Source organism: Pyrus communis, chromosome 14 (genome assembly GCF_041283825.1).
Source record: "Pyrus communis isolate YQ-2024b chromosome 14, ASM4128382v1, whole genome shotgun sequence".
In the NCBI taxonomy this organism is placed as follows: domain Eukaryota; kingdom Viridiplantae; phylum Streptophyta; class Magnoliopsida; order Rosales; family Rosaceae; genus Pyrus; species Pyrus communis.
The window spans coordinates 81,958-94,535 of record NC_142578.1 but is presented as its reverse complement, the minus strand read 5'-3'; the positions used below and the strand labels follow the sequence as shown (position 1 = coordinate 94,535).

Genomic DNA, 12,578 nt, shown 5'->3' with positions numbered 1-12,578 from the left:
CACAAAGAGAATCCGACGAGGATCCTCACTCAAGTTAATTACCTACCAAAGTACCAATGTAATGAAAGCCAAAATAACGTGTACGTATTAATATTAATATCCATATTGTTCTTGTTTTGTTTTCTTTATTACAAACAACGTTAATTACTACTCCAATCTCAATTAGAAAGAAAAAAAAAAAGAATGTTTTGAATTTGGAACACATCAAGTTGAAGAAAAATTCTTTATTAATGGCTTGTGATCAAGTTTTAATTAGGATAATCGTCGGTACGAGTAATATAGAACATTTGCATGATGAAATTGTTCATTTATTTAATACATTTGAATGATTAAACAATCACTGATTCTAATAATCAAATGAAGATTAAGAAATTTAACAGTTTCCATTACGAAATTTATGCAGTTTATACAAATGAATTTATATGGTGCCATACCTTGAATATATGTATGTTATTAAAAAAGTGAGATATGTGCATTCTTTCATAGAGAAATGCAAGTTTTATTTTTTTTTACTGTTTATAAGTTAGTAATTACTCGATAAGTGCATACATTATTATGTATTCGGTGTCAATAAGGGATGGAAGGAAAAGATAAGACATGAAGACAACGTCCACGCTCAAGTCTCAATAATTGGACAAAGTATAAGAAGAGCTTGGTTTCTTAAGGCTTGGTGCATATTCACATAACTTCGTGCTTATGATTGAAATTGTTCATATTATATATGTGACGACCCGTCCCTATTTTCTATATAATTTTCTTCTCGAGTGTGTTAAATGACGATTATACCCTGGTTGACTAAGTGACGTGGATGTACATATGCAGTTTTACATTATTTTTATCACTAACCTTATTCACCAATTATTTTAGTTCCTATTTTCCCTAGCCCAATCAGATTATATCTCTCTCTCCTATCTGCTCAATCAGGTACTCTCTCTCTTTCATTCTCGTACTCGAGACACCACCACAACACAACCATCCCCAAATCATTACAAATTGAACCTGCAAATACCACCATCGTACTCATCTCGACCTCATGAACCCAGTCGTACCATCTGATCGACGAACGGATGAGTTTTAACTCGCTAACTCAGAAGCTCCGACTCAGTCGAATTGGTATCGTCGCGATCCCGATGAGATTTCAAGGTTTTAGGACGTGAGGAAGCCTCTACGCAACTCCCTAAGGACCCTAGAGTAAGTTTAGAGTGAAGTTGACATCGGAACAAGTGAGTTCGAGGAGTTTTAGTTTTGGCAAGAACTTTCGAGGGATTTTCAAGCTGTTTTTCGTTTGATTTTGGACTTTTAAGAGGTACGAACTTGTTCTACTCTTCAAGAGCTTTAAATCCATATAAATTTCATGGATTTTGGTTGAGAAATGAGCTAGATATTAAGGTTTGAAAAATTTCCCAGAATTCGACGAATTTTCCCAGAAACCGAGGAACCAGACGACGGCAGATGACGAAGCTAACAGGAGAAGACAAGGTATATTCTATTAAAGTTAACGGAATATTCTAACGGCGTCAGGTAACATCGCTACCATTTAATGGAATATTCTGTCTGTTTAGACGGAATATTCCTAACGGCTGTTAGAGTTTCTGTCGTGCATGTCATGCACGTGCTTGTGCGTGGCCGCGCGTATGGCAGTGGGTTGGACGGCGCGTGAGGGCGCGTCCGGCCTCCGGCCAGCGAGTGGTTTTTACATGCGGGTCCGTGACTTTGAGTAGAACATTTTCGTATATTCAAACCTTCCGTTTGAGCAAACTATGAGAAGTTATTCCTAGATTCTTGTGTATGTGTCATTTAATTAACTAAAAATAGTTGTTTCGCATATAGGGGAGACCTACCCCGAGGATGAACGCAGTCAAGTGAGGCTAGGGGATACGATTCTTCGACATATTAGTGAGTAGGCATTTGTTTTCGTATATGTGTGTGTGTGTGTGTGTGTATTATGGTTTCCAGAAAATATTTTAAATTAATTATGCATAGCATGCCATGATTTAAATGTGTTATATTTAAATATTGCATTATGATGAGAATTGTGATTATGTCAAATGATTATACGGAGGCGCATGTAAGTTCAGGTGAGTTATTATGTGGTTGAAATGGGTGCATTATATGAGCATGCATATATTCATTTAGAGCTCCTCATTGATGCACCCCCGTGATTGTGCTCCCGCCCTGGGCTAGGGCATAGCCTTCATGTGTATGTTCATCTCTCACACCGCACGCTCGCCTTGGATCCAAGTAGATGCTAGCCTGTCGTACAGACTGCAATAGGCAGTTTCGACTCGTAGGTGACCCGCAATTTATCGCTAGCTATCACGTGATCGTAACACTAGAGCGTACATATTTACACCCAGCCTGTCGTACAAATCACACTAGGTGACTCCGGCTCATGTGCTAGCATAGGCTAATGAGCAATAGGTCCAGTCGTACAAGCCACATTAGATGACTCCGACTGGCATGCTAGTTTAGATTGATTTTACACCTGGCTTACATTTGCTATTGCTAAGATATTGTGGCTTGGCATGTTTCTGTTTTCACAGCTTTGTACATTCATTTTCGTATTATGTAGTATTATTTTCTGTAAACTATACGGGTTTTACAATGAGGGGTTATTACTTTTAGAAAGAGAAATGTGTTTTCTAAAGCTTTGTTTTTGCCCACTCACCATTCTGTTTTTCGCCCCTTCAGGTCCTAGATATCCTTCGCTTTCTTTCGTGGCACACGAGGACTAATCGGTGGTTCTGACACTCCATCAAATAATGTAGGGATATTTCCTCTTTTGTTGTGTATTTAGTACTTAATTAGTTTGTCTGCACCTTTATGTTACCAATGCTTTGGATGGTTGTATTTCGGGTTTGATGTCACATCCCGTCCCCGGCGGGACCATTTCCCGGGCCTAACTCCACCATAGCACGATATTGTCCGTTTTGGGCCCCGACCACGCCCTCACGGTTTTGTTTTTGGGAATTCACGAGTGACTTCCCAGTGGGTCACCCATCATGGGATTGCTCTAGCCCCCTTCTCGTTTAACTTCGGAGTTCTTACGGAACCCGAAGCCAGTGAGCTCCCAAAAGGCCTCGTGCTAGGTAGAGATGAGAATATACATATAAGGATCACTCCCCTGGGCGATGTAGGATGTCACAATCCACCCCCCTTAGGGGCCCGACGTCCTCGTCGGCACAACACGACCAGGGTTAGGCTCTGATACCAAATTGTCACATCCCGGCCCAGGCGGGACCACTTCCCGGGCCCATCTCCACCATAACACGATATTGTCCGCTTTGGGCCCCGACCACGCCCTCACGGTTTTGTTTTTGGGAACTCACGAGCAACTTTCCAGTGGGTCACCTATTATGGGATTGCTCTAGCCCCCTTATCGCTTAACTTCGGAGTTCCTACGGAACCCGAAGCTAGTGAGCTCCCAAAAGGCCTCGTGCTAGGTAGAGATGGGAATATACATATAAGGATCACTCCCCTGGACGATGTGGGATGTCACATTTGACCACTTCCGCATGCTTACTTATTTCTAGTTTAAATAAGTTTTGATTTGGTTTTAATTTGTTCATATTTTTTTAATTACTTCTTTTGCACTCTTGGCTACATCACTCTCGTGTGACGGCCAGCACGCCTCGACTCCGGTCGGGGTGTGTCAATATAAATCACTCTAAAAAGATCGTTTCTACAAAAAATCAATTAAAATTACAATTCTTTAGTTAACCAATTGTAGCAAATAAATAGACAATTCATAATACTTTTGCCGAATCTATCCATCCGTTTTTATAAAAATCTACACTTGGCTCCTCATGGTTAAGGATGAACTCCTCTTCAAAATATTTTGTATCCAATTTACATAACTTCATGCTTATACTCGAGACCGTTCACGTTATAATTCACTTTGTTGTAAAGATGATCTCATAAAAAATCAATTAAAAAATGTTTAATCAATTAACTATTGAAAATAGATAGACGGTTTACGATACTTTTACCAAGTTCGATTATCTGTTTGTATATAGTTCAATGACTAAACATGATCGAAGACCATAAGAATTATTAGGATATGATAAAGTTCATTTACATTAGTAATTTATATTGATTTTTTGTACTGATGAAATTTACATTTATAATAAGTTGTTCTAATCATGGGCGTAAAGTTCATTTGAACCGGCTGATCCAAGTTAATTCCATAAGAAAAATGTGAAACTTGAACTTTACAACAATTAGATATTGGGTTAAAAATATATATAAAAAAAATATGTTTAGAATATGAATTCTACATCTAAAAATTAATGAACATTGTATGTGTTTATAAGTAAATAAACTACTCTTCGTATTATCAATTAATTTTATAATATAAGCACTTTCTTTATGATATAATACTTTAAAAAAAACCCAAAGTATCCGTTACTCGACAGCTCGCACCACCATAAAACTTTTGGATAAGCCTCCAGGAGTGGTTGCACCAGTATCTGGTTGACACTAGTCATTTATTTTGTGAAATCTGTAGTCGTAATGGGGACGAAGTCGATTCAAGTCAGATGGAACTGGCTTTGTTTTGTAATATTTTCTATAGTTCTGAAAAGAGAAAAGAGAAAAGAAGAAAAGATGAGTTGCAAACGACAAGTGTGCACTACAATATCAACACCAACATTCTCGATTCATAATTTTGATTAATTGATAAGTTAACAGTTGTTGCCGGAAATAGAAAGAAGGGTGAAAAAGTAAACATGCAATGCAATTTGTGCAAGTGAAAAGGGTGTGCGGAAATGACAAGAATAACTGTCAGTTAATGTTGACGTAGGAAAAGAAGGACCGACCAACTCGTTTTATCTCATCACTCACTGGTCACTAGTCAGTAGTCACTAGTGATGTCCGTCGTCTGATGAGCACTAACACTGACAGAGAGAAAAAAAAAAAAAAAAATAGAAACCAGTATCCAAGGAAAGAAAGAAATGGAAAAAAAGAAAAGAAAAAGAGGAGAGAGAGGGATTAGAATTTTCTTTCCCCTCTTCTTATATTTTATATTTTTTTTCTATAAAAACGCTTTTTATATTTTATATTTTATTTTTTTATAAAAAATTAATACAAGATATTGACGTGACTTAATCATATTTATTCAAATAGGAGGTGACAGAACGAGAGAAAAAAAAGAGAGGAGAGAATCCTACTAGAGAGCCACTAAATAATAATGGATACTAGAGAGCCACTAAATGGTGATGGATATATAAAATAATAATAATAATATGTTAAGGAAGAGGACACACAAAGTTGAAAGTTACATTCCAATTTTCCAATTTCCACCATTTTCCCCATTTGTTAATTTTGTGTCGAGTTAGTGAAGTTAAAACTCAAAAAGGCTGAAAGCTTTTGGAAGCTGTAATTGTTATTTATTTTATTTTAAATATGAGGAATTTTACATTTTCCAAATTTCCAATACCCTCCTCTGTCCTCCTCACCTGTTTGTTTGGCTCTTTCTTCTCTGGACTCCTGGACGACTCTGCTCCTACATCAACAAAAGGCAGGCTGCCTTTCTCCTCTTTGTAAAAATTTTCAAGGGCTGTTAGGTCTGTCTGTCTGTGATCTATCTCTCTCCAGACTGCAGAGACCAAATAAGCTTAAAGCTTAAAGCTTCTTAAAGGCTAAAGGCGGTAATTGTGGGGTGTCCGTCGTAGAGTAAAAGAGCTTGTTTGTTCCTTCTCATATTATCGTTAATGGAGGAGACTGACTGACTGACTGATTGGGGGTTGATGATCGAAAGAGTCCACCAACTTGCAAACTCAATCCAAAGTCGCTGGCTTTTATGTTAACTGGTAAGTATTCTCGCCTTCTCACCCTATCAATTATTCAATTGCTTCCAGTTGCTTGGATTGGAGCCTTAGAGACTTTGGAGTCCCTTGAAGCTTGAAGCTTTGAAGCTTGAAGCCTGGAATTCTGGGTTTTTAATTTAATAGAATTCAATTCAATGCTTTGCTCCAGTTGTTGCTTGTTTCAACTTGTCTGTTTGGACACCCTTTCTTTACTCATAATCCTCGGCTCAAGTTCACTATTTCGTGAGCGGAAAGGGTTAGGTTACTCCAAATACCAAATACCAAATACCAAATACCAAATACCAATTACCAAGCACCAAATGCTTTCCTTTAGAGTATTTGTAGTTCAATTGTAGAATTGCTTTACTTTCACATTCACATTTCATATATCATTTCAACGGACGGGCATACGTATGCAAATGCAATTGCAATTGCAATTGGTTGCACGAGAAATCACCCCCTTCTTTCTCTTTCAACTCTTGTCCAACGCCATGCCTCCCTCATGCCTTTCATGTGATTCATTCTCTCCTCCTTTCACAAAAAACTAACTAATTTTTTTAATTTTTTTTCTTCTAGCCTCTCTGATTCTTCTCTTTCTTTTTTCCTTTTGCTGCAGAAAATACAACAACGCTTGACCAATCACTCACCCTTCCTTTAACAGACGAGGTTTGTTTTTTATTTCATCAATTTTTCCCAACTCTTATTTATTTCTTTACATACTACTAGTTGATGCTCCCTTCCTTCACACTTGGTCTACCTTTGTAAATAGATATAATTGTTTTTAAATAACAATTGATAAAATTTAATTTCTCAATCTCAATCTCAATCCCAAAGACAGAGAGAGAGTTCTAGTCAAGCCATTTGGGTGTTGCTCGTGAACAAGTGCACTTTGGTGGTTGGCATTTAATTATGCCTTCCTTGCTGTTTATTATGTTCCTCCTCCTCGTGATACCCATCTCCATTCTTTGGACTATAGTATTTGAACAATCTTCGTTTCTGTTTCATATGCATGCTCTTCTGAATTCACCACTGTTTCATGTGTGAGAGAGAGTCTGCCTCTGTTAATTTGCAAATTCATATACATAGAGAATCGTATGCGTATGTCCATAATCTATATATACAGCCGCCGATGCTGATTCAATGAACTTTGTTTGGTTAGCAGATATAGCGAGTCTTAGGATATGGGATGCCTGGTCTCAACACCGAAAGATACACTAGGAAATAGGAGGAGGCCGGCAAACATTGGGGAAGTTTCTGTCTATGTTCCCGGTTTGCGAATCCCTAAACCTGTTGATTTCTCTCATTCACTTGGTGATCACTTGTCCAAAAGTTTAGTGGAACGCCTATCTGCTTTAAGGACTCGCATAGTTGTAATGGCTGCCCAAGAAGGTCCAACAATTACCAGAACGAGGAGAAGAGCTGCTACTCAACATGGTTCTCATAAACACAAGCTTGTTAATTTTTCCAAATGATATCTGAACTCAGATATTTCTTTATCTAAATGAATTCTTATCATCAGGTGGTTCAACATTGGCCGATCTTCAGCAGGCTCTCGAGGATTATTTGCCTGTCCTTTTGGGATTAATGAAAGATGGTAAATCATGATCTCATGCCTTCTTATTTAATTGTATCCACAAGTTTTAGTAAATCCTAAAGGCGTTTCTTATTTATAATGTGAAGGAAGCCAGCTACACCACAAGGTTCAATTTTTGTGGGTAAATCATGAGGATGATGCAGAGGTGGGCATGTGGGAGCGCTCTTAAAGCTCATATTTCTCTGTTGTGCAAATCATAGTTTTTGCTTTCCTCATTCAGTCATTCCTCAAATAGCGTTCAGATTCAATGGTATTGTCAAAGGGAACCTAGCTTAATGTGAATGAATGATTCTTCAGGAAACAGCTATGTCTAATGCATGGTACGAGGTGCTGTCGATTTTGCACTTAATGGCAATGCTATCATTATCACAAGCTAACTTGTTACTTCTTCCAAGAACATCTGCTGATGGTTATCAGCCAAAAGTAACAGAAGGTAGGCATTACCACATGAAAACTGAACTAAAGCCGATTAATTATGTTTTTTTTTTTTATCATCTCTATTATTATCCTACCATGGCTTGTTAAGTTAACGAGAAAAGTTGTGTTGTCAATGCTTTCTAGAATGAGTATAGCTTTAATGGTTATAAAGTCTTCTCAGTTTCTAAGAGAATTTTGTGTTATAGTACAAAACTGTTGCCTGGATTTAAGAATCAGATGCAGTAATTTTTGGGTGAAACCTAGTATGGTTGACATAGGAACTCAGTGAAAAATAGTAGGAATTGGAAAATCGGAGATAAAGAAAACTGAAAATTCATTAGATTATGTCATTAAACTATTAATAGCAGTATGCTGATATGTTAAGGAATTCACTAAGACGAGTGAAAAATGGATTTTGTGTTTGATACTTTGTACTAAGTTCTTTTTTTCACCTGTTTATATTATATTATCAGAAATCTTGTTTTTGTAAGACTTCTAAAGAAAATTAACAAAATCAGTGTATGCAGTAGTTGTCATCAGTCTACCTTTAGGTTGTGCCTTGCATGGCTCTTTCTTTTTCATTGGTCATACTATGAAGGTTCCATTGTTTTTCTTGTTGTTACAGAGAGTAGACGAGCTTCCATTGATATTTTCCTGAAGGCAGCAGGATACCTTGATTGTGCCGTCCGACATGTTCTTCCACAGTTGCCGACTGAGCTCAAGTTTGTATCAGTTTAAATTTTGCACTGATTTTTAACTTTCTGCTTGTTATCATGTTCCTAACGCTGTTATTTATAATCTTTTGACTATTCCTTGATTGCAGGAGAAACCTGCCAATTGACTTAGCAGAAGGAGTTCTTCGAGCGCTTTGCCTACAAGCATTAGGACAGGTAGTAACTTTACTTAAAGGGACTGATCTGGTAAAATGTTGCATTTTATATTTCAGCATTTATGCTTCTGAAATGCCATCTTTTACTATAAAACATAAGTATTGCAGTCAGCCTGAAGTTGTGAACCTATCCTGCTTAATGGGCACAAAGGGTACAACTGCAATAAGTTTGGTTTTTCATGCATCTTCTTTCTTTCTTTTTTGACATCTCGTTATTGTCCAGCTTATCCCGAAAATGCAATTTAGTTGGAACCTTGTGTCTTCTGACTATTATGTTTTGCTGACCCTTTTTATCGCTTGATTTCCTTGTTTTATTTATAATTTTTACTTCATTCTTTCATTCTTTCCACCTGTCTCCTGTAGGGTGTTGATATTCAACTTGGAATGGCAATAGATAGCACAAAAGCTACACTTGCAGTGAAGCGAAGGCTTGCATGTGAAATGGTGAAGTATTGGCAACAGGTAAGAAATTTATCATGATTTCTGGTTTGATCTTGTCAATGAGTAATATCATTTAATGTCTGGGATATTTGTTATAAATTTTCCATGCTTCCATTGTGTTCCTGTTTTAATTCATCTCCTTTGGCCTGTATGCATTTTGAATTTGAACCTTGTGAATTGAGTTGGAAAGAGGAAGCAGTAGTCAGCTCGAATAGCATCAGTGCAGGGTCTGAATTTAGATATTCTAGATTAACGGACCATTATAGTGATTCTAAAACCGCGTTGTGAGTACATGATGGATTCCATCGATGGCAAGGTGAAAAAACCAAAAATGATAACAAATATACACCCTCGTTTGTTTGATGCCTTAGGTGAGCTTACCCCATTTATACCACTACTCTATATTTACTAATGAGTTTGTTTGGTTCTAGGTTATCATCTCTTTCTATCAGTAGTCTTTCGTAATGTGCTGGATTCTCTTTTACGAAGGCTATCATGCCTTCATGTGCATATATGATGCATGCCCATGATACTGAACTTACCCACATACCCAACATTTAGAATGGGTAAAAAAACATGAACTCTCTGAATACTCCAAACAAGAGGATCTAACCTCCAATTTGTGCTGTTTGTCTAAAATCATATCCCTATTCAGTATTCCTTTTATTCATAAACCAATTTTTTGCTACATTCTTAGGTTTTCCTTTTGCATTTCCCGACATTGAGTAATGTTGGCTGTTCTCTATTTGGAGTAGTTGTGAGAAGTTCCTATACATTTCATATCAGTTACATGTCATATATAAGTTGTTAATTCTGTGGTTCACTATGTTTCTCATGATTACTCTTGTCATCCGAACACATTATATGTTTGTTGAATCACATGGTGATCCTGAAGCATATTGCTTTCTTTATGCCATTTATTTGCAGGCTCAAGATAACATTATGAACCTTCCATTATTAAATGGTTGGGGTGAAAAGCATCGGCTCTTTGTGAAGTGGAAATATGTTGAGGCAAAGGTATTTTGCACTTTCTGCTCGTCTTTTTTATGCTCTTACCACTATCCTTCTAAACTTATGAGTTTACCTCCCACTATAAGGATAGTGTCTATGAGAGTAACAAGGAAGCCAAAAGCGTGATTGTTAATGTATGTTTTATTTATGGAGGGAAAATAGTGGCCTTGTAGCGATTCCTCTAGAAAGCACACTTGCATTTATCTAAAAAAGATATCAAGTTGGTCATTTGTATTTTCTACGTTGGTGATTACTCGCTCATTTGGTTTGTCTTCCCTTGCATTAGATTACGTGCATGCAGATTTTGATTCCTATGTTCTAGGTTCTGATACGCTATTGTCTTTTCTGAATGAGTAACTGCCAAATGAAAGTATATTGAACTATTCATGAAGAATCATATAGTTTAGTTCATTCTTTCGAGTTGATCTAGCTGATAGGGAGGGGTCTTACGCTGCTAATGTTGAATATTTGATTTCAATTACGAATTATGATTGAAGTTTGTGTTGTGAACAGCTAACCAAAGTTCTTCCAATTTTAACCTTCCCATTTCAACCAGGCTGCTGCATATTACTATCATGGTTTGATCCTTGATGAGGGTAACACAGAAAAATTTCATGGGATGGCTGTAGCTGCTTTGCAAGCAGCAGATGAGTATTTCAAAGAAAGTAAGAAGGCATGCGAAGCATTTAATGCTGCTCCCCCTTTGTCAAGGTGGGTAGAGGGTGGATTTGCGTATTCATTTTGCTAATTTCATTGGTTGGCATCTAGCGGATTATCTGCTGTTTTTTCTAGGGGCAATAAATTATGTGCTGTAGCCGCAATATCTTTATCCTCTCTCCCTATCTCCATGAACGTCAAACACAAACATGTACAAGGAACGAACATAAAATTGTCTTTAGTATCCATTAAGATGGAGTTCGGTTTCTACGAGAACTCTTCCTAAGAAAACTGTCTCCTAAATTATCTACTCTAGAGTCTAGTCCAATCTCTAGATATTAGCAGAGATTATTCTACAGGCCCTTCTTGAAATTTGTGTGCGTGTTGTGAATATCTACCGTCTCGTATGTAGCATTGGATGTTTCAAGATTGAAATGTCCATTAGCTGATCAGTTTTCTTCTTCTTGTCAATCGTTCTTCTTTTAATGGTTAAGTGCTTTTTTTACACACATTATGCAGAAATCCACCGCTCTGGGGAACCATGAAGTATCTATCTGAGAAAATTCCAAAAGATGCTTCAAGCAAAGTGCGGATAAACCGTGATCTGTACTCACACGAGAAGTATGTCCTGTTCCTGCCTGATAGAACTATTACCAATAGTATTTTGTTTATGCCTAAATGCAATCTCCTTTTCACTCTTGGCACCCGTAATTGCAATCTCAGTGTTCTTGGCTGATGATACATAGAACAAACCCTCGGGAATAATTAACGTCTGGTTTTGGATATTTCAACTGCAGAATCATGGAGACAGCACCAACATTGCCCGATTTTGCATTGGCCTTGAAACCGGATGAATTCCAACTTCCTCCAGTAGACCCCTCTTGGAACATGGAGCACATGAATAAGGGCTCCAACCAGCTCAGGAATGACAGAATATAAGCAATATCATTGTTCTAAAAATCCCAGCCTAGAGCCTCTTAGGCCCGCACCTAGGCGGTTGATCACCGTCCCGATTAATGCTTATGCATTTGAAAATTAAGAAAGGGCCCATAGACCTACTGAGGTGCCCGTCCAGACCGCCTAGGCACCCGCCCAGACCCGCCTATGCATCGTCTCACTTAGGCAGAAAATAGATAACTTTCATTTTGCATTTTATTTTATTTTTTCAATAAATTGTAAGAGACTTGTTGAATACTTAAATGAGCACACATTGTATGCTTGTTCCCCGTGTTTTCATTATGTTCCAATACTTCAAAATATATGTCATTCTATTTTGTAGTTTATGATGAAATTATATATATTTTACGTATAAACATACACTTATTTACATGAAATATTATGGATTTAGTTAAATCCGCCTAGATCCCGCCTAGCCGTCTAGGCGCTAGGTCCTAGCTCGCCGCTCGACTAGCGTTTAGTGCCCTTTAGAACCTTGAGCAATATATGAGAATAGTTTTCTGCATTACAGAGTAAAAGTGACCGATCCAGAAGTGTGGATGGCCATTCAAAACTGGGTGGATTATTCTTCAATCGTTGTGCATCCATTTTTCCTTCTAAATTTCTTTTGTTCCTTCTCCCGTGGGTAATTTACTTTTGATAGAGCTCTGTAAAAGTCTCCGCTTTCTTGTGTGTAAGTTGTTAATTGACTGTTTCAGGGAAAGAGATGAATGATTTGTTTGCAAAGTGCCAAAAATGGGGTATTTGCCCATCAAAGTTAATCCAGTACAAATACGTTTGCCCATCGCTTTCATTTCATAAAAAA

The 12,578-nt window shown here is 37.5% G+C and overlaps 1 protein-coding gene across 4 annotated transcripts; it reads left to right on the top strand.

Moving 5' to 3' along the window:
- The first annotated feature begins 5,254 nt into the window (after window positions 1–5,254).
- LOC137724310 (Endosomal targeting BRO1-like domain-containing protein) lies at window positions 5,255–12,041 on the top strand. 4 transcript variants are annotated; one of them, XM_068463052.2, is made up of 13 exons: window positions 5,257–5,810; window positions 6,424–6,473; window positions 6,970–7,241; window positions 7,327–7,401; window positions 7,488–7,546; window positions 7,699–7,834; window positions 8,444–8,540; window positions 8,642–8,708; window positions 9,071–9,169; window positions 10,076–10,165; window positions 10,716–10,870; window positions 11,336–11,437; window positions 11,614–12,041. In XM_068463052.2, the coding sequence occupies exons 3-13, from the start codon at window positions 6,989–6,991 to the stop codon at window positions 11,753–11,755; spliced, it is 1,275 nt and encodes a 424-aa protein (XP_068319153.2). In that variant the 5' UTR covers window positions 5,257–5,810; window positions 6,424–6,473; window positions 6,970–6,988; the 3' UTR covers window positions 11,756–12,041. The 4 variants fall into 4 exon arrangements, with proteins under 4 accessions (XP_068319154.2, XP_068319153.2, XP_088539904.1 ...); XM_088683778.1 differs by having other exon boundaries at window positions 5,420–5,810; window positions 6,967–7,241; XM_068463053.2 differs by lacking the exon at window positions 6,424–6,473 and having other exon boundaries at window positions 5,255–5,810.
- Window positions 12,042–12,578: the final 537 nt, after the last annotated feature.